Source organism: Heterocephalus glaber, unplaced genomic scaffold (genome assembly GCF_053883595.1).
Source record: "Heterocephalus glaber isolate CG9 unplaced genomic scaffold, H.glaber_assembly_v1.0 deba00001452, whole genome shotgun sequence".
Classification (NCBI taxonomy): domain Eukaryota; kingdom Metazoa; phylum Chordata; class Mammalia; order Rodentia; family Bathyergidae; genus Heterocephalus; species Heterocephalus glaber.
The window spans coordinates 18289910-18311229 of NW_028258302.1; the positions used below are offsets into that span (position 1 = coordinate 18289910).

Below are 21320 nucleotides of genomic sequence, written 5' to 3' on the forward strand. Positions count from 1 at the left end.
CCTGAGTTCAATCTCCGGTACCAAAAAAAAAAATTAAAATCCAGATTTCTGAGAGTTGTTGGATGGATGAATATATTATTTGTGGAATGAGAATACACAAAGAAGAGTGTGGGATAGTGATAAAGGCTCTGAGTTAATTAAGTTATTTAGCCAAAGTCTGTGGAGCACCAATTTATGTGCCTGGCATAAGGTTGAATGAGACAAAGATTCTGCCCTTGGTGAGCTTATGTTTTGTGAGGACAATAAAGACGCACGCATCAAAGTGGAAACTAGTACAATGAAGAAATAAGAGTGAGTGAGGCTGCTTCTAGGGTGGTCTCAGGGAGCCTCTCTAGAGATGCTGGCTGATCTGGGGCGCAGCTCAGTGGTAGGGCATTTGCCTAGCCTGCATAAGGGCCTTCCTTGCATAAGACCCCCACCTCCACAAGAGGTGCCATCTGAGCAGAGTGCCCACTGAGAGGTCTGGTAGCAAAGTATTCTAAGTACCACATTTTCTTTTCTTTTCTTTTTTTTGGTACCCAGGATTGAACTTGGGACCTTGTGCTTTCGAGGCAGGGAGCAAAACCACTGAGCTAAATTTCTCGGACATTTTCTGAAAAGCAAATGGAAAGATGCTGAGGCAGCAGATGAGACACTGAGAGCAACCTGTGATTGGTGTGGATGGATCTCAGTGAGGAAGGGATTCAGTGGCAGAAGATAAAAACCACCTTAGAGGCTAACTGCTGAGTTTGAGAAACCTATTACATGTTATCATATACCCAGCAGGCATATTTAAAAATGTAGGTCCAGAGCTCAGGACCAAAGTGGAGCTTTAGATAAAGAAATGGGAATAGGGAAGGGGATTTAGCTCAGTGGTTTCGCCACCTGCTGCACAAGCATAGGGACCCGAGTTCGATCCCTGGTACCAAAAAAAAAAGAAAAAAAAAAGAAATGGGAATAGCTGTTGTGCAAATGGTAGTAGTAGGAAAACCATGCAAAGGAATGAGATGACCCTGATAAAATGAGAAAACATTGTGTAGAAGAACGGAATCTTACAGATACTAATGGACACAGGGGAGAACCCTGAAGAAAGGACTGCAGAACTCAGGGAGGAACAGGGGAGGAGGGTCACAGGGCAAAGGATTTGTCAATTTCAAGCTATGCAAATGAAGCAAAGATGTGTAGTGACATTCAGTATTTGAAACACTAAGTGGAAACCTCTATGTATTATGTTTACTATTAATGGTGATTAGAGTGTACATTCCCCCTTCCTCTAATGGATATTTTAACTTAAAGGTAATGAGAATTTAATTACACAGTCTATAGCCATTTCTTAGTGGTTTGTTGAATTTCCAAAACATGCAAGTTATAGTGAATGTTATGATTACTCCATGGCATCAGACCGATGTTGGTAATAGAATGCACAATCCTGATAGAATCTGATTTGTGGAATTGTACATTTAACTTGTACTTCAATATAGGTAATACCATCTTAGAATTCTACTGGGTTTTAATTAAAAGCTTACAGTAACAACCTTCATAAAAGATTTGTGGCAGATGGCTCTTCTGCCTGCCTATAGGAAAGCCTTAAAATAATTAGAATTCAATGGGGACATAGTGGTGCACATTTGTAATCCCAGCATTCAGGAGGCTGAGGCAAGAGGATCACCATGAGTTCAAGGCCATTAAAAGGGGTTACATATGAACTCTGCCAGAACGTGATTTCTGGGATTTAGGCAGCATCCACTACTGCTGCCTGCGACTGTCTCTTTAAAATGGCTTCGGAATTCAGTGTCAGTGGGTAGGGGCACTGAAGTCCCAGTGGGGAGTCACCAGGGAATTTCCTTGCTGCTGAATGGCAGAATGTTGTGACCAAGTGTTCAGCACTCTTAAATTAGATCTGACAGTCCTAACTGGATTTAAGTTGATTTATTTAAATCTTTCCTTTTTAAAAAAAATGTTTTTCTTTCCTTTGTAGTACTTGCTGAACCCAGGGGAGCTCTACCTACCACTGAACTACACCCCCAGCCTTTTTTTTTTTGGTACCTTGCACTTGCGAAGCAGGAAGCGGGACACTGAACTAAATCCCTGGCTCTTTTTTTTTTAGACAAGATCTCACTAAATCGCTACTCTGTCTGCACTGGGCTTGAATTTGCAATCCTCCAGCCATGTGCCACCATACTCAGCACTTTACAGATTAATCTCGTTGGTGTAGCATAATGATGAAGAGAATGGAATCAGGAGTTATGCTAGCGCTTGGTCTCAGCTGTGACTTCGCCCTTAGTTTCTTCCTTAAGGAGATAACATGGTAAGTGCTCAAGAAATGTTCACAAAACTGGGCAACATAACGGCACACAAGCCTATATAATTCCAGTACTCTGGGGGAATTGAGGCAGGAAGATTTCAAGTTACAGCCTAGCTTGGGCAATTTAGCGATTTAAGGAGACCTGGCCTCAAAGTGGGGGGAGGGCGTTAGGTCAGAGTGAAAGACTTGGGTTTAATCCCCAGTACTGTTAAAAAAAAAAAAGTGTCTCACATAGGCCTGGAATTTGCAATCCTTCTATCTCAGCCTCCCAGAATGCTGGGATTATACGAGTGTGCCACCTGAACACATGCCCTCTGAGGGACACGTTCAAAGCACAGTAATAGGTTAACAGTAATTAAATTTGGGTTTATAGGTTCTGAGACGCCGGATGCTCAAGTGCATCTGTAAATCCTGCAGGCCACTTGGCCTTCACCACTCCTTAAGGTTGGGCAGCTGGAGGTAGGGGTTGGGAGGGAAGGTCAAGGGCTGGGTCTTCAGAAGGGAACTAGGAATGTTTCTATGGAATGTGGTAGGTTTTGGACTAAGGTAAAGGCAGGCAAAAAATCAGTAGGGGTGAAAGGTGAGAAAAATAGGTTGATGAGTGGAAGTTACTAGTCAATTAACCCTTTTCCCTGCATGGCTCTTTTGGCTTTATAGATGGACCTATGTGCCCTATCTACTTTACAAATATTAATCAGCTCCAAACCCGATGGGGAAAGGTCTCTGCTCTATTATTTCATCTATACATTACTCTTGAGCCATGCCCACTCTTATGATTTCTCTCAGTCTAAACTGCCATTAACGATGTATGGAAAGGAGCCAGGGCGGGAAAGAAGGCAGTTTGCCTATCCTTCCAAGGGATGATTTTCTATACAATATTCTCCGGCAAAACGACGAGTCAAATTAGTCTTAAATCGTGTTCTAACTAGAGCCAAAATGATGACCTAGACAGGGGACCGAACGCGTGGGGATGGGTGTGTCTGGGGCGCCGGCTCCAGTGCGGGAGCGCCATGGCGGAGTGGGAGCCGCGCGGACTGTAGGGGGCGGGTCCTGAGGCGGCCACGCGGCGGCGCGAGGCCTAGATTTTTAGCCATGAATCAGCGGCAGATGTGGAGGGAGGGGCCTCGGCCATCTCAAGGCCTGGTGCCCCACAGCCTCGCTACTACCAGGGACTCCCACCGAAGACCCCTTTGTGTGCCTGCCCCCGCCCCGGAGGCGCCCTAGCTAGGGGCGCTGAGTGCCCTCATTGGTTCAGCCGACAGCTGTACCGATTGGCTCGCGACTCGTCCGGCACGGCCGCTTCACCTTATTAGTATTGGTCACCGGAGCTGCCTGTCAGAACACCTCGGGAGGTGATTGCTCGGTGCCACGGAGTCCCTGGAAGCAGTTCCGGGAAACCCCGCGTGCTGCCGGGATCGCGTCTCTGTCCATGAGGGGGGGAGGGGGTGGCGCGCGCGCCATTTCTAGTCGTTTTCAAAGCGCCTCGCGCTGATTCTCACGGGCCCGGCCGCCGGCCCCAGCTTTGCCCTGGTGAGTCTCGCGCCGGCTCTTGGGGGGGAGGGGCCGGGAGCCCCGATCCGACCCGACTCGGTCCAGCCCAGGCTCGGCGCCTTGTCCCCAGTTTCGTTTTCGCTCCGAGGCCCCGGGGGTGGGGGTGGGGATGGGCTGGGGGCGGCTTTGGTCTTGTCCAGCGGGGCCGCCGTGGGCCTAGCCCCGCAGAGGCGCCTCTTCGCCCGCGCTCATCCTCTCCCGCCCCTCTCGTGCCCGTCCCTCCGGCCGTCCCGCCACGGTCCTCCTCGCGGCCTGCCTCGCCGGGCGTGCTTTTCCCGCCTCCGCCCGCCGCTCCCTGCGGCCCGGCCCAGCGAAGAATCCGAAGCGCTCAGGTCCCCCTCGCTTCCCCACGCCTGGGCCGCTAGCTCCCGTCCCGTCTCGGCAGGCCCGGCCGCGAGTGGGATGGGTCGATCAACGGGTCAGGCTTGAGGGGGTGGGATGGGCAGAGGGCGGGGTGCAAACCTCAGGGATACTTGAGCCGGAAGAAAACTTTTTGTGTGTGAGCAGAACCCGAAAGGCAGATTTCTGTGGGAAGCCTCCCTCCCCTCCCCCGTTCTGCATGCTGCGAGCCGAGATTTGAAGGAAAAAATGACTATTAGAGGCCGTGAAACTTTGGCTTCACGTGGCGCCTGAGAGAATTCTGAGAATGTCAGAGGCGCACCAAATTGGAAAAGCGATTCTTTTTCTTATACGGTAGTAGCCGTATTGCCAAAATTAAATAGTAATAAAACCAAAGGGTTTTGAAAGGTACAGACCTTTCACACGACTTGTTAGAGACTTTTACTGTTCTCAAGAGGCTAGATTTATGCCCCGTGAGTCAGTTGTAGAGCAAGGGCTTGACACTCCTGAGCCAAGAGATAACCGCTAGTTTTCATTTCATTGGTTCTTTAAAAGCCCTCTCTTGACATGAAGAATTTGAACAGAGATGTTCAGAAAAAAATCAGGGAGGAGCTAGTACTGGCTTTTGCAAAAATCCCAGCAGCCCTTTTAAATCTTATTTAAATGATTACTTTTTGCAAAAATGTTTAGGTCAAATGATTCCAGTCACCTTAGTATATTTGCTGCATCCAGAAATATGGTTTGGCTATGTGGCATTGTGTTGAATTGACAAGAGTTTTAAATGGTCTCATATGACATGAAAGTCTTTTAAATGAGTATTTTGTATTCGGCTTGAAGAGAGGTTTTTCCTTGATCTTTAGGTTTTATTTTCTGGAATCTAATTATTTTACTTTTTTTTTGCTAAAGTTTACAAACTTTTTTTGGAAATTTTTAACCCGATTTCAACTTGTAGATCTTTTGCAATGAATTGGTAGTCATGAATATTTCTATCTTGTGCTTAATACACAATTTATCTTTTTGCTTTACACATTAAAAAAAAAATCTTAACATGTTCATTGAACTTTCCTGTTAAAAATTTGCCTCTTTTCTGTAACTAGTAGTATTCCCAGGTGCAATGCTGTGAGGTTCTTGTGACACAGAACTTTTGAGTTCTGTTGATCTTAAGAGGTAGTGTGTGTGTGGGGGGGTGGGCCTGGGAAAAACAGAACTATATGTTCACAAAGAAATTTTGAATTTTAGGATGCATCTTTATAGAACTAGGCTGTATTAATCAGTAAATATATTCATCTCACACGATAACAGTTTCTTGATCAAGTGTGCCAGTTTCAGATGTTTCTGTTTTTGCTAGTTCATTAAAATTTGAGGCTTGCCTTAGGAAGCATTTACCCAGAGTTTAACCATAGTCTGCGTCTCTGTAGACATTAGAGGACTATCAAGTCTTATTGTTTTGTGATCATGGGAAGTCATTGGTATTTATCTCATTTTCAGAGTAACACTTCCTTCATTTTCCTTCCTTCTTCCTACTCTATTCTTTCCCGGATTGGTCCTCTTTTTTCATTGACAGTGGACTTTGAAAAGTTGTTTTAAGACAGAGAACTGCACCTGGTGCATTTACACAGTGTTTGATAAGCAGTCTGGAAATGTGGTTATCTTATGTTGTCTTAGTGCTTTTTAAAAGGAGATTTGTATTTTCTTTATAGCTGACTAGGTTTCTTGAGTTTCTTCGAGAAAAATAGGCATTTTCTTGAGATCCACCTTCGTGTCTTTTATTTCAGTGTGTGCTGCAATGTTATTCTGCCTATTATCTTCACATTATAATTTTGCCACAGACAAGTACACTTTAATTCCCCGACTTTTGAGGCAGTATGGAGACTGGTCTTGTATGGTTTTATTATTTATTCTCTCTTCAGAAATGGATTCGTTTCAGCATAACATACAGAATGGTTTTTGGGAGGTTAATCTCAGGAATATGACTGAAGTTTATTAGGTAGTGTTTGTTGAAATTATTTAGAAGAAGTTGTCCATTTTTCAATACGTTTTTACGTATTTACTGATACAAAAATTCTACATGTACTCATGATTTTTTAAAAGAAGCAACCTCAATTATAGCTCACTTTTATGTAGATTTAAAACAATTGTTTTTAGCTTTTAAACTTGGTCATTTTTTCTTTTAAATCTGTGAATGGGAATAGTAAATTAATCTTAGAGCAAAACTTAATGTGAAAGTTGTATTTTTTTGTTTTAAGTGAGGTGGAGAAAACCCAAGCCACCAGCATGTTGAACTAGAGACAACAGGGACTTATTTCACACCTATGTTGTGTTTGAAGTGGAGCCAGGAAAATTGGAAAGTTCTTAAACCTTGATTAAGTGGTCTGTGGGTGTTCATTCTGTTTTTAAACCAAATTTCTAAAAACTGTATACAAATTGAGAGCTGAGGGGCTTTTAGGATTTTGTGGTGTTTTGTTGATCTGCTCACCAGGACACAACAGCTACTTTTGTTAATGAGGGATTCTGCCTTCAGTAATTCAAGCCTTTATATAACCTCAGTGTACATGAAGTTCGTTAAGATCTATTGCTTCCATGTACATTTTCTACAGTTTTACAAGATTATTATTGAAAATTTAGGTCAGATACATCACAAAAGGCATAAAATATTATTTTGGATACAGGTTATTAGCATGTGTACAAATTAGTTTAGATAAGTCATGCATTGTCCTACAAACTAGTTATTTCTGGCTTAATGTAATATAGCTCCTGAATTTTTTCCAGCAGCATAATAAAATGGCTAATCAGGTGAATGGTAATGCGGTACAGTTAAAAGAAGAGGAAGAACCAATGGATACTTCCAGTGTAACTCACACAGAACACTACAAGACACTGATAGAGGCAGGCCTCCCACAGAAGGTGGCAGAAAGACTTGATGAAATATTTCAGACAGGTATAATATGCATTTCTTGTTTCTGACTGGTTATGAAAGTGAGGGCAAACCACTTTGAATTTTATAGATTTTTAAGGTTAAATAATGCTTACCGTTTCTGATCTGTGTAGAGTTGAATGTTGTTACTTTCCTTTCATTGAGGACATACAGTACTGGGTTTGACTTTGATATTCTTATTTCATTATTTTGAAGCTTTCTTAGTGTTGAATATGCAGTCTTAGTTGTTACAGAACAGTACATCAATTTGTCTTAGATTTACCACCTATTAAAATGTATGTTTCAGCATACCAAATTTTGCATTTTTTCCCCTTAACCTAAATCAGTGATCATTTTGCATTTACTTTTCTACTTTTAGCTTTTTAAAAGTGATTGTTAAAACAGCTTAGGTCTGATTAGGTGGCATAATAGGAATAGTTAGACTGTATTGTCTGAAATGATATTAAATGTCAGACTCCTTGAGAGTTTGTGGCCTGTCAAATGTCTAATAGAAATCCACATCTCTCGATAATTTGGAAGTGTTTGGTTTGTAACAGCTGCTCTTTTTTTTTTTTTTTTTTAAATCCAGAAGTCCCATGGTTAAGTGCTTAAGCAAATTTGACATCTTAATATGGTTGGTTGTAAGTGGTTTGAAGTTTTAAAAAGGGAGAGAAATATTTACCCTTAGGGAGTGTTGTTTGTAAATAAACGTGTCCTTGTCCTTTGGGGCCATAGATGGAAACTTTCTTCCTCTGTGTTTTGTGTGCCTATTCAGAGAGAGAGAGAGAGAGAGAGAGAGAGAGAGGGAAAGAGAGAGAGGAACTGAATTGTCTCACTCAGAAATGTGTCTTCACTACAGTAGATAAATAGCTGGGTTTTATTTTTATTTTTTGTCCTTAAAAGTTTTTAAGTCTGGCCAGCTCAGGATATTTTAGACACTATAATGACTTATAAAAATGACTCCTGGGTAATGGTCCCATTTGAAAATCAGTCCTCAGGAACTTTCTGTGACAGTCTGCCTAGAGGATTGGCAGTGATCTGCTTAGAGATGCTCTCCTGGAGAGTGTTTTATCATTGCTAAGAAGCTGATGGTTTGGGTATAGAATTGGATTGACAGAATGGATTGATGAGTGTCCTGAGTTGTGGCTTTGGGTGGTGGTATTGAATATTGAAGTAAGAAAACTCCCAGTGATTCAGGCATGCTCATTTTGAGCTTTAAAAAGTAATTTTGCAAGCTACTTTTCGTTGAGTTTATTTACTGTATGAAATAAAGTTCTTTCAGGCTTTACCAAAATGGAGTCACTTTTGAGTTAGTTCATACGAACTTAATCTGCCAAATATTTCCATTTTACGTTGGATCAATTCTGAAATAGATTGCTTATATATAGAGAGAAAATATAATGCAAACTTAACAGAATTAAGACATTTTATTTAAAATTTAGTAGATCCCTGGCTTGGTGGCACATGCCTGTGATCCCAGCACTCTGGGAGGCTGAGGCAGAAGAACTGCAAGTCTGAGTCCTACCTGGGCAATTTAGTGAAACTCTGTCTCAAAATTAAAAAATAAAAGGGAAATAGCTCAGTGCAAAGGCCCTGGGTTCAATTCCCGACCCCCCCCCCAAAGCCTTAGTAGATGTTCTTGTGCAGTTAAATATACAGCACTACATATATAGAATGCCATGTGTACATTTCCTATATAGTTTACTTGTAAGTCCATAAAATTCTTACTGCCATTTGAAAAAGTTTATTAGTATTGACAGTGTTGTGAATGCCACAGCATCTTTTAAATCTCAGCTTGTTACCTCAGAAGAAATAAAAATGCCTTAAAATGACTTTCAGAATTGATTAATCAAGCTGCACTTGAATTTTCAAAAAGTTTAAAATTATGCCTTTCCACATTCTGATTGCAGCAAAATAGATGCTTAGTTAAATGCATTTCATTTTATCTTTGGTGATAAGGAGAGAAAGCCTTTAATACTTTTTGGAGAGTGGAATAATTGCTAAATAAAATTGGTTCTCATATTTCTTTTCCCATCTCTTACATAGTAAACAGCTATGGCAATCTGTAATTTGAAGGTTTATCCTTGGGAAATACAGTGTGTTCTTAAACCGCTATTAACACAAACCAGAATTTGTTATATGAATTAATCTGTAGTACAGTATGTACATCAGATTTAACTTTTAAGACTTAGCACTGTGGTGTTGGAAATGAGTTGTAAGATTTTTTTGTGGATTGAAATTTGTTTTTATAGCTGTTGACTACATTTTAGCTTTTATTTTCATAGTTGCACTTGACCTTTCTGTATAGTATTTGTATACGTACGTGCATCTAATTAAATGAAAATGTAGTTAGCAACAGTATTTAATATACATTTCTTAATAGACTTTGAATAGGACAGTTTAGCTTACCCCTTTTATTGCAGTAATGTTACCCCATTTCAATTTAATTTTTAGGATTGGTAGCTTATGTCGATCTTGATGAAAGAGCAATTGATGCTCTCAGGGAATTTAATGAAGAAGGAGCTCTGTCTGTACTGCAACAGTTCAAGGAAAGTGACTTATCACATGTTCAGGTAAGGTTATTCCTCAAAAATGTCTTTGAACAGTTAATTTGAAATTATTTTCCTATTACTCTTTATTTTTCTTGTGGAGGAGTGGTCTTTTCTGTTTGTGACTACCATTCCTTTAGAAAAATTAGGGGAAAATATCTGTAGTAAAGTTTCAGAGGTACAAGTATAAAGCAAAAGTCTCCCTCTTCCATTTTGTGTAATAAGTTACTTTAAAAAACTTAAACCATGGTTTGATGATTGTTACTATTAGGTTTTTACATGTTTGAATTACTCAGATTGTTAACATTTTAAAATTATCTGATCCTCTTTTATTACCTTGGAGGGAAATAATGTAGGTGGGAGGAATACTTTCACACATCTGGCAAAAATAGTACAGAGTCAGTTAAATATCAACAAATGGAAGACTTCCCAGTGTAGATGATAACCCCTAAGGTCTATACTGTCTTAGTGCTGTCTGTTCCAGTCTTTGGCACATAGTAACCATTCAGCAAGTATTTATTGAATGAATAAATATTTTATTTATTTATTTATTTTTTTTGTACTGGGGATCGAACTCAGGACCTTGTACTTTTGAGGCAGGTGTTGGAACCATTGAGCTAAATTCTTGGCCCAAATGATAAATATTTTTAAAATTTTGGTCTTCACAAATTTGAATTTAATTATGTATTAGATGCTTCGTATATTCCTAGTAATTGTTTTTATTGAATTACTTGCCTGTTTTAGAACAAAAGTGCATTTTTATGTGGAGTTATGAAGACCTACAGGCAAAGAGAGAAACAGGGCAGCAAAGTGCAAGAGTCCACAAAGGGACCTGATGAAGCAAAGATCAAGGTAATACTCGAATAGTTGTGATGTTCAGTGAAAAGCTTTAATGCAGACACCCCCCCATTCCTTGTTCTTCTGGCTATGAGTGACATGTTTTTTGAACTGAAACAGCTTTTTGGATTGATCTACTAATGTCTCTTGATTCACTTTATTTCCAAGTAGGCCCTCTCTTTCTCTTTTCTTCTCTCCCTCCTGCCCCACCTATCCTTTTTTACTATACTGGGCTTTGAACCCAGGGCCTTCCAGCACTTACCTACATCCCCAGCATTTTTTTCAAAGTCCTTAAATTACCCAACTGGATTTGAACTTGCCATCTGCCTGCCTTAGCTTCCCAGAGAACTGGGGTTACAGGCTAGAGTCACCACCTTCTTCTACTTTGTTTCTTTTCTTTCTGTAAAAAGGTATTTTATTTTGTTATTTATTTATCCCCCCCTCCCCCCACCATTGAACTCCGGACCTTGCGCTTGCAAGGCAGGCGCAGAGCTCCTGAGCTAAATCCCCAGCCCAGAAGGTATTATTTTAACTCCTTCCTTTCTTTTGAATTTTCACTTAACCTCAGTTTATTTGTAGAATGGGAATAGTAACTGTGCCTACCTCATAGAGTTGTGAGGATTAATGAATTAACATATGCAAAGCACTTAGAATCCTGCCTAGGATGTAGCTAAAACTGTAATTGTGAGCCATTATCATTGTTATTACTTAGGTAAACTGCTTTGAAAGGTAAATATAAGGCTTTTAGGTGAAGGACCAATGAGACTAATTCCTTAGTCAAATTGATGTTAATGTCTTGCTCCAGTGATAGATACCCTTCTTTCCTTACTGGGGATCTAACCCAGAGCTAGGCCACTGCTCTACCACTGAACTAAATCCCCAGCCCAGACTTTTTAATTTAAAATAATTATTTTATTTAATATTATTTAATATTGAAGTTGTTTGTATGGGTGTTTATGTTTTAGATAGGAAATATAACTTGTAATTCTTGTCATATAACTAACTTATATGGAGTACTTTTGTACTTTTTCCCTGTTATCTGTAAAATGGCATAATCTCATCTTATAAAACTTTTGTTTTTGTTGAGGGGAGTTGAGACAGAGTCTCGCTATGTAGTTTAAGCTGCCCTTGAACTCATTGTATAACCCAGGCTGGCCTTGAACTCACAGCAGTCCTGCCTCAGCCTCCCAGTTGCTGGGATTACAGGTGTGTGCCATCATGCCGAGCATAAAGTTTTAAAATAATTAAGCAAAGTTCTATTTGAGGTGCTAGTCTTAATTTTTTTTTTTTGGTACCGGGGATCAAACTCGCGTCCTTGCGCTTGTGCAGCAGGCGGCGAAACCACTGAGCTAAATCCCCGGCCCCTGCTAGTCTTAATTTAAAAATACTTCATTAGTGTTCATTGAATAGGGCTATATTATTTCCTTAAAGTTAGCTATTTGTGCTTAATAAAGTATATTATAGATATATGTATTACATGTTTACATGTTATTTACATAATATACATATAGTTTGTATTTGATATTACATGTACTTTTTTTTTTTTTCTTTTGGTACTGGGGATCTAACTCAGGACCTTGTGCTTGCAAGGCAGGCGCAGCACCAGTGAGCTAAATCCCTGGCCCAATATTACATGTATTTCTGTGTTTAAAAGTAAAGAACCTTAAGCCAGGTGTGTTAGCACACTCTTGTAATCCCTGCTTTTTGAGAGGCTGAGATAGAAGGAGGATAAAAAGTTGGAAGCCACCTGGGTGACTTAGTAAGGCCCTATGTCAAAATTAAAAAAAATGAAAAAGGCCTGGAGGTATAGCTAAGATAGCTGTAGAGGAGAGCTCTTGGGTTCAATCCCAAGTACCAAGGAAAAACAGTAGATAACTTTGAGTCAAAGGTGGAAGAATAGACGGCCTAGTGCATCCCTGTGGGATCCCAGGGTTGGTGATGGTACCTGACATCTGTTGTTTCTCTGACATTGTAAAATTTTTAAAACCTAAGGGCCAGGGATTTAGCTCAGTGGTTCTGTCACCTGCCTTGCAAGCACAAGGTCCCAAGTTTGGTCCCCGGTACCAGAAAAAAAAACCCAAAACCTAAAAGGTAAAATTCTTTCCTTTTTAGATAGATTGCCTTTTTTTGTTTGCCCTTGCGTCTTCGTTCTGTAGGTCTTCATATACATGTTGCCTCAGAACACAAACTCCTTGAGGGCAAGGGCATTATCTTTCTATGATTTCTCTTAATACCTTATACCTAATAAAATGTTATGAGGAAGGTTGGTTATTGGGAAACAAGGTTTTATTTCTTTAAGGCTGAGTATATTTCCTAACTCCCAAATATTTTGAGTCTGTACTGTATTAGAGACTGTCCTGTTCTTACGGAGCTTATGATAGACCAGGACTATGAAACAAGGATCAAAGGAAATAAAGGTTAAATCGTGGAACTTTGAGTATGAATAATAGTAAGTGAGAGAAGCGTGAAGAAGGTAGGACTTTGTTTGTTTGCTTTACTGGGGATCAAACCCAGAGCTGCTCTGCCCCTGAGCTACATCTCTACCCTTTTTTCAATTTTTAATTTTGAGACAGTTCTCATTGAATTGCCCAAGCTGCCCTTAAACTTGGGATCCTCCTGCCTCATCCTTTCAAGTATCTGGGATTACAGATGTGCCAGTGTGCCCAGTTAGAACTTTTCATTTTTATTTATTTTATTTTGTGTTACTGGATATGAACCCAGGGCCTTGCTCATACTGGGCAAGTGCTGTAACACTGAGCCACGTCCCCAATCCCAAGACTGCTGTGTTTTTTTCAAGACTTCTGATTTTTAAAAGATAAGAGAATAGGTTGGGGATTTAGCTCAGTGGTGCTGTCATCTGCCTTGCAAGCTTGAGGTCCCGAGTTCGATCCCCCCCATACCAAAAAAAAAGATAAGAGAACATTTTATTTCAAAATAATTACTGGCAGAAATAAGAATGGTATATAAAGAAAATTAGTAAGGAAAACTAATTGAGACATAGATGAAAAATGAGAAATACTGTGATACATCAGTGTGAATAGGTAGCATGGGATCAGTTTATGTAGAATTTTTAATGACTTTGCTTCTATTTTTTGTTCCCATTTATAAAAAAAAAGTGTTGTGCCTATGGATCTTTCCATTAAATGTATGGAAATGAATAGTAAAATAAGTGGGGGACATTATGAATATGAGAGCAACCAGGGTGAATTTTAACAAGTTTTATCTAACTATAAAACACATTCTAAGATGTTGGGGTACTTTTTGGGAAAGATTACTATATCGATTTCTGAATTTGTGATTATGCATTTTGAATATTAATGGTGTATAATTTTCTTTAGGCCTTGCTTGAGAGGACTGGTTATACTCTGGATGTAACAACAGGACAAAGGAAGTATGGTGGTCCTCCACCAGACAGTGTGTACTCAGGTGTGCAGCCTGGAATTGGAACAGAGGTAAGTGTTCTTTAGCAGCTTGTTAAAAATCTTTCTAATTTGTTAACTGTTCTATCTACTATATGATGAGAAACTATTTGATTGCTTCCGGAGTGTAGCTGTTATTTTGAGAGTATCCATTTGTATTTTGCTGCCATCGTTAGCAAAGGTAAACTTTGTGTAGATACACAAGCACCTTTTAAAGGGATGTGGAGTTCTTGGAATTGGTTGCTAGCAATAAGAATTTTAGGTGATTTGTGTGAGGTAATAAGGGAGAAGCAGTTGCTTTCTTATTTTTTGCATTTTTTGTTGCTGGGAATTGAACCCAGGCCTCATACATGCAAAGGACGAGCTCTACCATTGAGCTATCCAGCGAGCCCTGTTTTTTTTTTGGTACCGGGGATCGAACTTGGGTCCTTATGCTTGTGAGGCAAGCGGCGGAACCACTGAGCTAAATCTCTGGCCCTGTTTTTGTTTTTTAATGTCAGTAATTTTGAACTGTTCCTGTCTTATCCTTTTTGCCTCCTATCATCACATAGAATAATCTTGTATTTACTGAGAGACATTGATGGAAAAGGATTACACAAGGGAAGATGTGGAAAGAAAAAGGTTAAGCATGTTAGACCATAAACAAAGAAATAGTGCCTGCTTCATTTGTACCATCATAAAAATTCCCCATTTATTTATTTATTTAGGCAAGTCATACTGTGTAGTTTGGGCTGGCCTTGAACTCACTATGTAGTCCAGGCTAGCCTTAAACGTGGGGGCGATCTTCTTGCCTCAGCCTCCTGAGTGCTGGGATTACAGAGATGCACCACCATGCCTGGCCATATTGCCTTTTTTTTTTCAGTTCTTTTAGACAAGGTCTCCCTGTGTAGCCCAGGGTGCCCTCGAACTCATGGTGATCCTCCTGCCTCAGCCTCCTGAGTGCTGGAATTACAGGCATGTGCCACCAGGCATGGCATGGCTGTATTGCTTTAATGCTAATCTGTTCTGATCCTTTAAGTATGGAAAACTACATGCCAAAAAGTAATCTCTTTTACAGCAGAGACCTTTCCTGATTTCATGTCTGCGGTCTATATTTAGTGCCTAGTATAATGCTAAGAACATAGTGGGCACACAATATTTGATGGAAGATTCATTATGTTGATTGTCTTATTTTCTTTGAATACTGAAATTGTCGCTTTTATAGCTTAAAATTTAAACTAGTTTAAGTGATAATTTTATAGGATTTCTTTGAGTTCTTTTTTGTTGTTGTTTTGATGGAGAGTGCTGGGGATTGAACCTAAGCTTTATGCATGCTAGGCAAGTGCTCTACCACTGGGCTATGTTCTCAGCCCTTTCATTTTTGAGATAGGATCTCATCAGGTTACCTAGGCTGGCCTTGAACTTCCCGTTCTCCTGCCTCAGCTGCCAAGTAGCTAGGATTACATGCATGTACCACCATGCCCAGATTGTTAGTACTTAGGAGATTTCACTCAAAGTGAAGCAGGGTGGTGCATGTCTGTAATTCTAGCTATTTAATAGGATTCTCATATGGCAAGTTCAAGGCCTGCCTGAGCAACTTAAATGAGGCCCGTCTCAAAAAATAAAAAGGGCTGGAGATGAAGTTCAGTGGTAGATCACTTCCCTAACATGAGCAAGGCACTAGATTTAGTCCCCAGTACCTCAAAAAAGATTTTTTTTCTTTTTTACTAGATAGATCGAACAATTTAACAGGATAAACTATTTTAGGTATTCAGTTAGAAACAAATAGTTATACTAATATTTTATTGTCTCTTTAGGAGAAAGATGCATTTTCTTATATATTTATATTAAACGTTATTACATACAGCAAATATAGTTGCAGCAAAGTCCGTCTGTGTGTGTGTGTGTGTGTGTGTGTGTGACTGGGGATTGAACTGAGGGCCTTTGCACTGAGCTACAGCACCTACCCTTTTCAAATTTTAAGACAAGGTCTGTCTAGGGCCAGGGATTTAGCTCAGTGGTTCTGCTGCCTGCTCCGCAAGCGCAAGGACCCGAGTTCGATCCCTGGTACCAAAAAAAAAAAAAAAGCCAAACATATTGCAAGAGATAAGCTTTGCTTTCTGACAAGGTCTGGCTAATTTGTTAAATTGTCTAGGTTGGGCTTGAATTTGCAAAGCCTCATTCTCTAGCCTCCCAGAGTGCTAGAATTAGAGGTGTGTGCCACCATGCCTGGATATTTGATAGGCTTAATAACCAAACCAAGCTGGTTTAAGTGTTGCTACTTGTTTTGTTGCATCATTGAAAACTTTTAGGTATTGATTGAGGAGATTGAATTTAGGGTCAGTGCATGAGATTGGCAGTATAAAATTAAATTACAAGAAGACTGTGAGGCCTCTTCTTTGGATAAAATTACTGTAAATTAATGCGGTAGATGAGCATTAAAGACATTTTTGCCAAGCATGTTGAGATGATTAAATATATATGAAAGATGGGTATTATTATTGTGGTACTAGGGACTGAATCCAGGGCCTTTGTGCCGAGCTGTATCCCAGCCTTCTATTAATTTTTAGTCAGGGCCTCACTAAGTCAACATGTTGTCCAGGCTGGGCTTGAGCTTGAGCTCCTCTTGCTGCAGACTCCCAGAGTGCATGGATTACAGGTGTGCGCCACTGTGCCCAGGGATGCGTTTGATTTTGAAATGTATTTTTTAGAGTGTGTAGGCTCTCACATCTAATCTGGTTATAGTATCATTGTATTTTCCAGCTAGTATTATAAAACTGTTTTGAGACTTTGTTTCCATTAACATAAATATATAATATCCATGGAGGTCATGGCTGTAAAATAAATTCTTTGTTTTTTTGAGATGAGGTCTCACTAGGTTGCCCAGGCTGCTCTCCAACTTACGAACTCAAGTATTCCTCTTGCCTCTGTGTAGCTGTGGCCACCATTCCTGGAGAGAGAAAGATATATATGTATAACCCTGAGTTACACACAGGGTCTTAACTATGTTGCCCAGCCTGTTCTCAAACTTGTGATCCTCCTGCCTCAGCCCACTAGAGTGCTAGGGTTACAGGCATGCTCTGCCACACCTGACTTAAATTCTTGTTTGAAGAGCATAGCACTTATGATCTGTAGAGGAATTAAAAAGAAATGATAAATTAAGGTCTTATTCTGTGTTTTATTAATGAAACTCTTAACTAGTATATTTAACAATGTCCCAAAAGTCTGTGACTCAGTTGAATTACATATGAGTAGAAACTGATGTGTTTGTGAATTTGTGAAATAACAATTTTAAGGGGGAGCAGAATACTGGAAAAACCCTAATATATACCCAAAAGACTATTCAGCTCCCTGGTTACTTCTGTCTGGAGTTCTTCCCCTCCCCTCTCCTGGATGTTACTGTTGAAGCACACCAGGGATAGATAGTGGACAGCTAAAACTTTTCCTAAGCCTTGATGGCTAGTGAGTGAAGAAGACTGTTGTTATGGGGTAGACTAGGTTCTGGAGAGAAGGAGGGATACCTGAATATGACTGAAGGCTGACTCTGAACAGTCCACGGAGAGCCAGAATGGATCCTAGACTAACATTAAAAAATGGAAAATGTGGGCCAGGGATTTGGCTTAGTGGTTCCGCCGCCTGCCTTGCAAGCGCAAGGACCTGAGTTCGATCCCTGGTACCAAAAAAACAAACAACAACAACAAAAAACCCCCCCAAAATGGAAAATGTCTTTATTTCATTTTATTTGTTTTTGTTTTTTTTGGTACCGGGGATGGAACTCAGGACCTTGCACTTGCAAGGCAAGTGCTGGAACCACTGAGCTAAGTCCCCGGCCCTCTATTTCATTTTAGTAATTAAAATTGAATGTAAAATCTTTAAAAGGAGCAGTGCCAAAGTCATTTTTGAGAGCTGTTTTGTTTCTCAGATAAACCAGTGTTTTCAATCTATATGTTTCTTCATGAACCCCAGTCGTTATAATAGTGTGACTTTATTGACTACAAATGTGTTACTGTTTAGTTATTTTTTGGGGAGGGTACTGGGGATCAAACTCAGGACCTTGTGCTTGTGAGGCAGGCGGCGGAACCACTGAGCTAAATCCCCAGCCTGGGTTAGTGTTTCTTATAAGAAAAGTGATACTTGTATGGAAAATCTGTAAATTGGTCTTTTAGCATAAAGTACAAAGAACTTGTTCTTGAGAATTCTTTCTGTAAAGTGATTAATCAACCCATAAATTACTTTTCTTGAAAACACAGATTTTTTTTCACTTTGAGTTTGCTTAATGAAGCAAATTTTTCTGGTTCTAAAATTAAAAGCACAAGCATTACAGAAATAGTATATGGGCTAAGTATAGTGGTACGAGCCTGTAGACATAGCACTCAGGAGGCTGAGGTGGGAGGGTCCCTTGAGTCCAGCAGTTACAAACCAGCTCAAGCAGTACAGTGAAGCTCTGTCTCAAAAAGTTAAGAAAAGGGCCAGTTATTTAGCTCAGTGGTTTTGGCGCCTTCTCAAGCAGAAGGACCCAAGTTCTATCCCGAGTACCAAAAAAAAAAATTAAGAAAAATAAAAAATAGAAGTAATGCAAGTATCTGACACTATGTGTCATAATTTTTTTTCATAGTGTCATTGTGTGTGTTCTTTTCATATATTTGTAATAAGGTGAAAATATGAATAATAAAAAGAACAATTTTTAAACTATTGCGTTTTATGTTAATAGAAACATATAAAGTAAAATTTACTTCTCAAAAGGCGCAAGGTCTGAGTTCGATCCCAGGTACCAAAGCTTCTCAAAAAACTTTGTTTTTCTTTTGGATGCTAGAGATTGGACCCTAGGCCTTATGCACGTTAAGCATATGTTTTACCACTAAGCTACACCCCAGGTCCTCAGACTAGTTTTGAAGTCCTGCAAATTATTCTCAACAGATAAGGCTAGAGAGCCTGGCTACATCTAAAAATACATTTCAAAATTATTAGTTACTAATCAGTTTTAAATTTTTTTCCCTCAGGATACCTTTTATCTGTGTCTTTTAGTGCTTTGATTTGTTAATAAAAGGTCTTTTATAGGGTTAATCTACAGGACAGTATAGCTGAAGTTGGAAAGGAATAATCAGATTCTGAATTTATTTGTTTGTTTATGGGTTTTTTTGTTGTTGTTTTGTTTATGGTTTTTTGAGACAGGGTCAGGTCTCACTATGTATTCCAGGCTGGCCTTGAACTCATGGTGCTCTTCCTGTCTCAGCCTTTTGAGTGCTGGGATTACAGGCATCATGCCCAGCTGGATTCTGGATATTTTAAAGGCAGATCTAATTGGATTGACAGTTTGAGGGTGTGAGAAAAAGGATGAGTTCAAGCATCTGAGCATCATGAGCAGCTGAAAGGATAAAGTTGCCATTTCCTGAAATGAGGAAAACTGTAGAGAAAAGCAAGTTAGCAGGGTTAAGACATGTTACGCATTAGAGGTCTCTTAGATGTCCAGGTGGAACTGTTGAGTGAACAGTTGCATATATGAGCCTGGCGTTCAGGGGAGAAGCATAGCTGGAGATTATAAATGTGGGTAGTATAAATATGTAAAGGGAAATTTTAAAACTCTTAAGTTCAGATGAAGTCACCAAGGAAGTGTTTGTAGCTAGATCAAAGGTCTAAAGTCTGAGTCCCACAACTTTCTAACATTTAGAATTAGGGGAGATGAGAAGAAACCAGGAAAGGAGATTGAGAAGAAAGATACAGTGAGGTAAGTGGGAAAAACCAGGAGTGTGGGGTCCTGTAAGTCAGCCGAAAGTTTTCACAGAAGGAGTAACTGGTCAGTTATGTCATACTTTCTAGGTGAGATGAGGGCTGAGAATTGACTCTTGGTTGTGGCAATGTGTAGGTTATTAGGGACTCTGACAACAATGATAGAGTCAGATTCAGAAAAGATTCAAGAGAATGGGAGATAAGTAATTTGGACAGCAAATATATACAGCTCTTTTGAGGAATTTCTCTATAAAAAGAAGCAGAAAAATGTAACATTAGCTAAAATGAGTTACAGAGTCAAAATATCTTTCTGCTCAAATTTATTTATTTATTTTTAGTTGCCCTCCCCCCATAATTGAACTCAGAATCTTGAGCGTGTGAGGCAGACATGGGACCACTGGGCTAAATCTCCAGCTATTTTCTCTAGTTTTTGAGACAGGGTCTTACTATATAGTTCAGACTGACCTTGAACTCACTTTATAGTCTAGGCTGACCTTGAACTCCCAGCAGTCCTGCCTCAGCCTCCTAAGTGCTGGGATTATGAACATGCACCACCACACCTGGTCCTGCTCAAATATATATATATATATATATATATATATATATATATATATTTTTTTTTTTTTTTTTTTTAGAGGGAGAAGGGTTTTATTTGGCTTACAGTTTGTAGAGGTTTCAGTCCATAATCACCTGGCTCCAAGGCAGGGATGGCAAACAAGCACTGTAGAGGAGAAACAACATGGTGCCCACAGGATAGAAAAAGCAAGCAAGGGAAACAATTCACAGCGGCAGAAGAAAGCAAAAAGCAACAAGGGGCAATTTTTTTTTTTTTTTTCAGTACCGGGGATCAAACTCGGGTCCTTGCGCTTGCGAGGCAGGTGGCGGAACCACTGAGCTAAATCCCCGGCCTTTCTGCTCAAATTTTAACGGAGGAATTACAATTCATTTTCCTCCCCTCCCCTCCCCTCCCCTCCCCTTCCCCTCCCCTCCCCTCCCCTTCCCTCCCCTTTTCTTTCTTTTTGCTGTACTGGGGATCAAACTCAGGACCCTGTGCTTTCGAGGCAGGTGCAATGCCACTGAGCTAAATCCCTGGCCCTTACAATTAATTTTCTACCCAGCAGTCCAGATGTTCCTTTCAGCGTGAAAATCATACTCAGTCATCTGTCTGCTCAGAACCTTGATGGCTTCTTAACACATCTGCAAATAAGTATAAACTCCTAACCATGGTTTAACTTAATTTGGTCCCTATTCTCTTTTCACACCACTGTCTCTGGAATGGCCCTTCCATTCCAGCCATGGGTCTGTTTCTATTCTTCTGATATATCAAGCATATTCCCATCTCACGGCCTATTGTACTTGTTCTCTCAGCTTAAAGTGCTCTTTCTTCAGATTTTTGGTTAATTTTCTTTCTTAGATCCTAGATAAAATTCACCTCCTTAGGGGAGACCCTTTTATTTCAAATGTACCTTACCACGTATCCTCTCTTCCCATGTTTTTTCCCACTTCTCAATACCTCGTGAAATCATATTGCTTATATTATGTACTTCCTGGTACTGGGATTAAATCCTTTGTCCTGAGCTATTTCTTTTCTTTTTTTGCTACTGAAGATCAAACTCAGGACCTTGCGCTTGCGAGGCAGGCACCAGCACCACTGAGCTAAATCCCCGGCTCTGCCCTAAGCTATTTCTCTAGCCCTTTAAAAAATTTTTAATTTTGAGACA

At 40.0% G+C, this 21320-nt stretch overlaps 1 protein-coding gene across 3 annotated transcripts in view; it reads left to right on the forward strand.

Annotated features, from left to right (window-relative positions):
• The first annotated feature begins 3631 nt into the window (after positions 1–3631).
• Hnrnpr (heterogeneous nuclear ribonucleoprotein R) overlaps positions 3632–21320 on the forward strand; it is a 35634-nt gene continuing 17945 nt past the window's right edge. The window contains exons 1-5 of one of the 3 annotated variants that reach the window (XM_013074408.3): positions 3632–3814; positions 6944–7112; positions 9543–9661; positions 10382–10489; positions 13813–13926. In XM_013074408.3, coding sequence (XP_012929862.1) covers positions 6956–7112; positions 9543–9661; positions 10382–10489; positions 13813–13926 — 498 coding nt within the window. In that variant the 5' untranslated portion in view covers positions 3632–3814; positions 6944–6955. The remainder of the gene's footprint in view (positions 3815–6943; positions 7113–9542; positions 9662–10381; positions 10490–13812; positions 13927–21320) is intronic. The other 2 variants (XM_087215583.1, XM_004850548.4) reach the window with 2 other exon arrangements.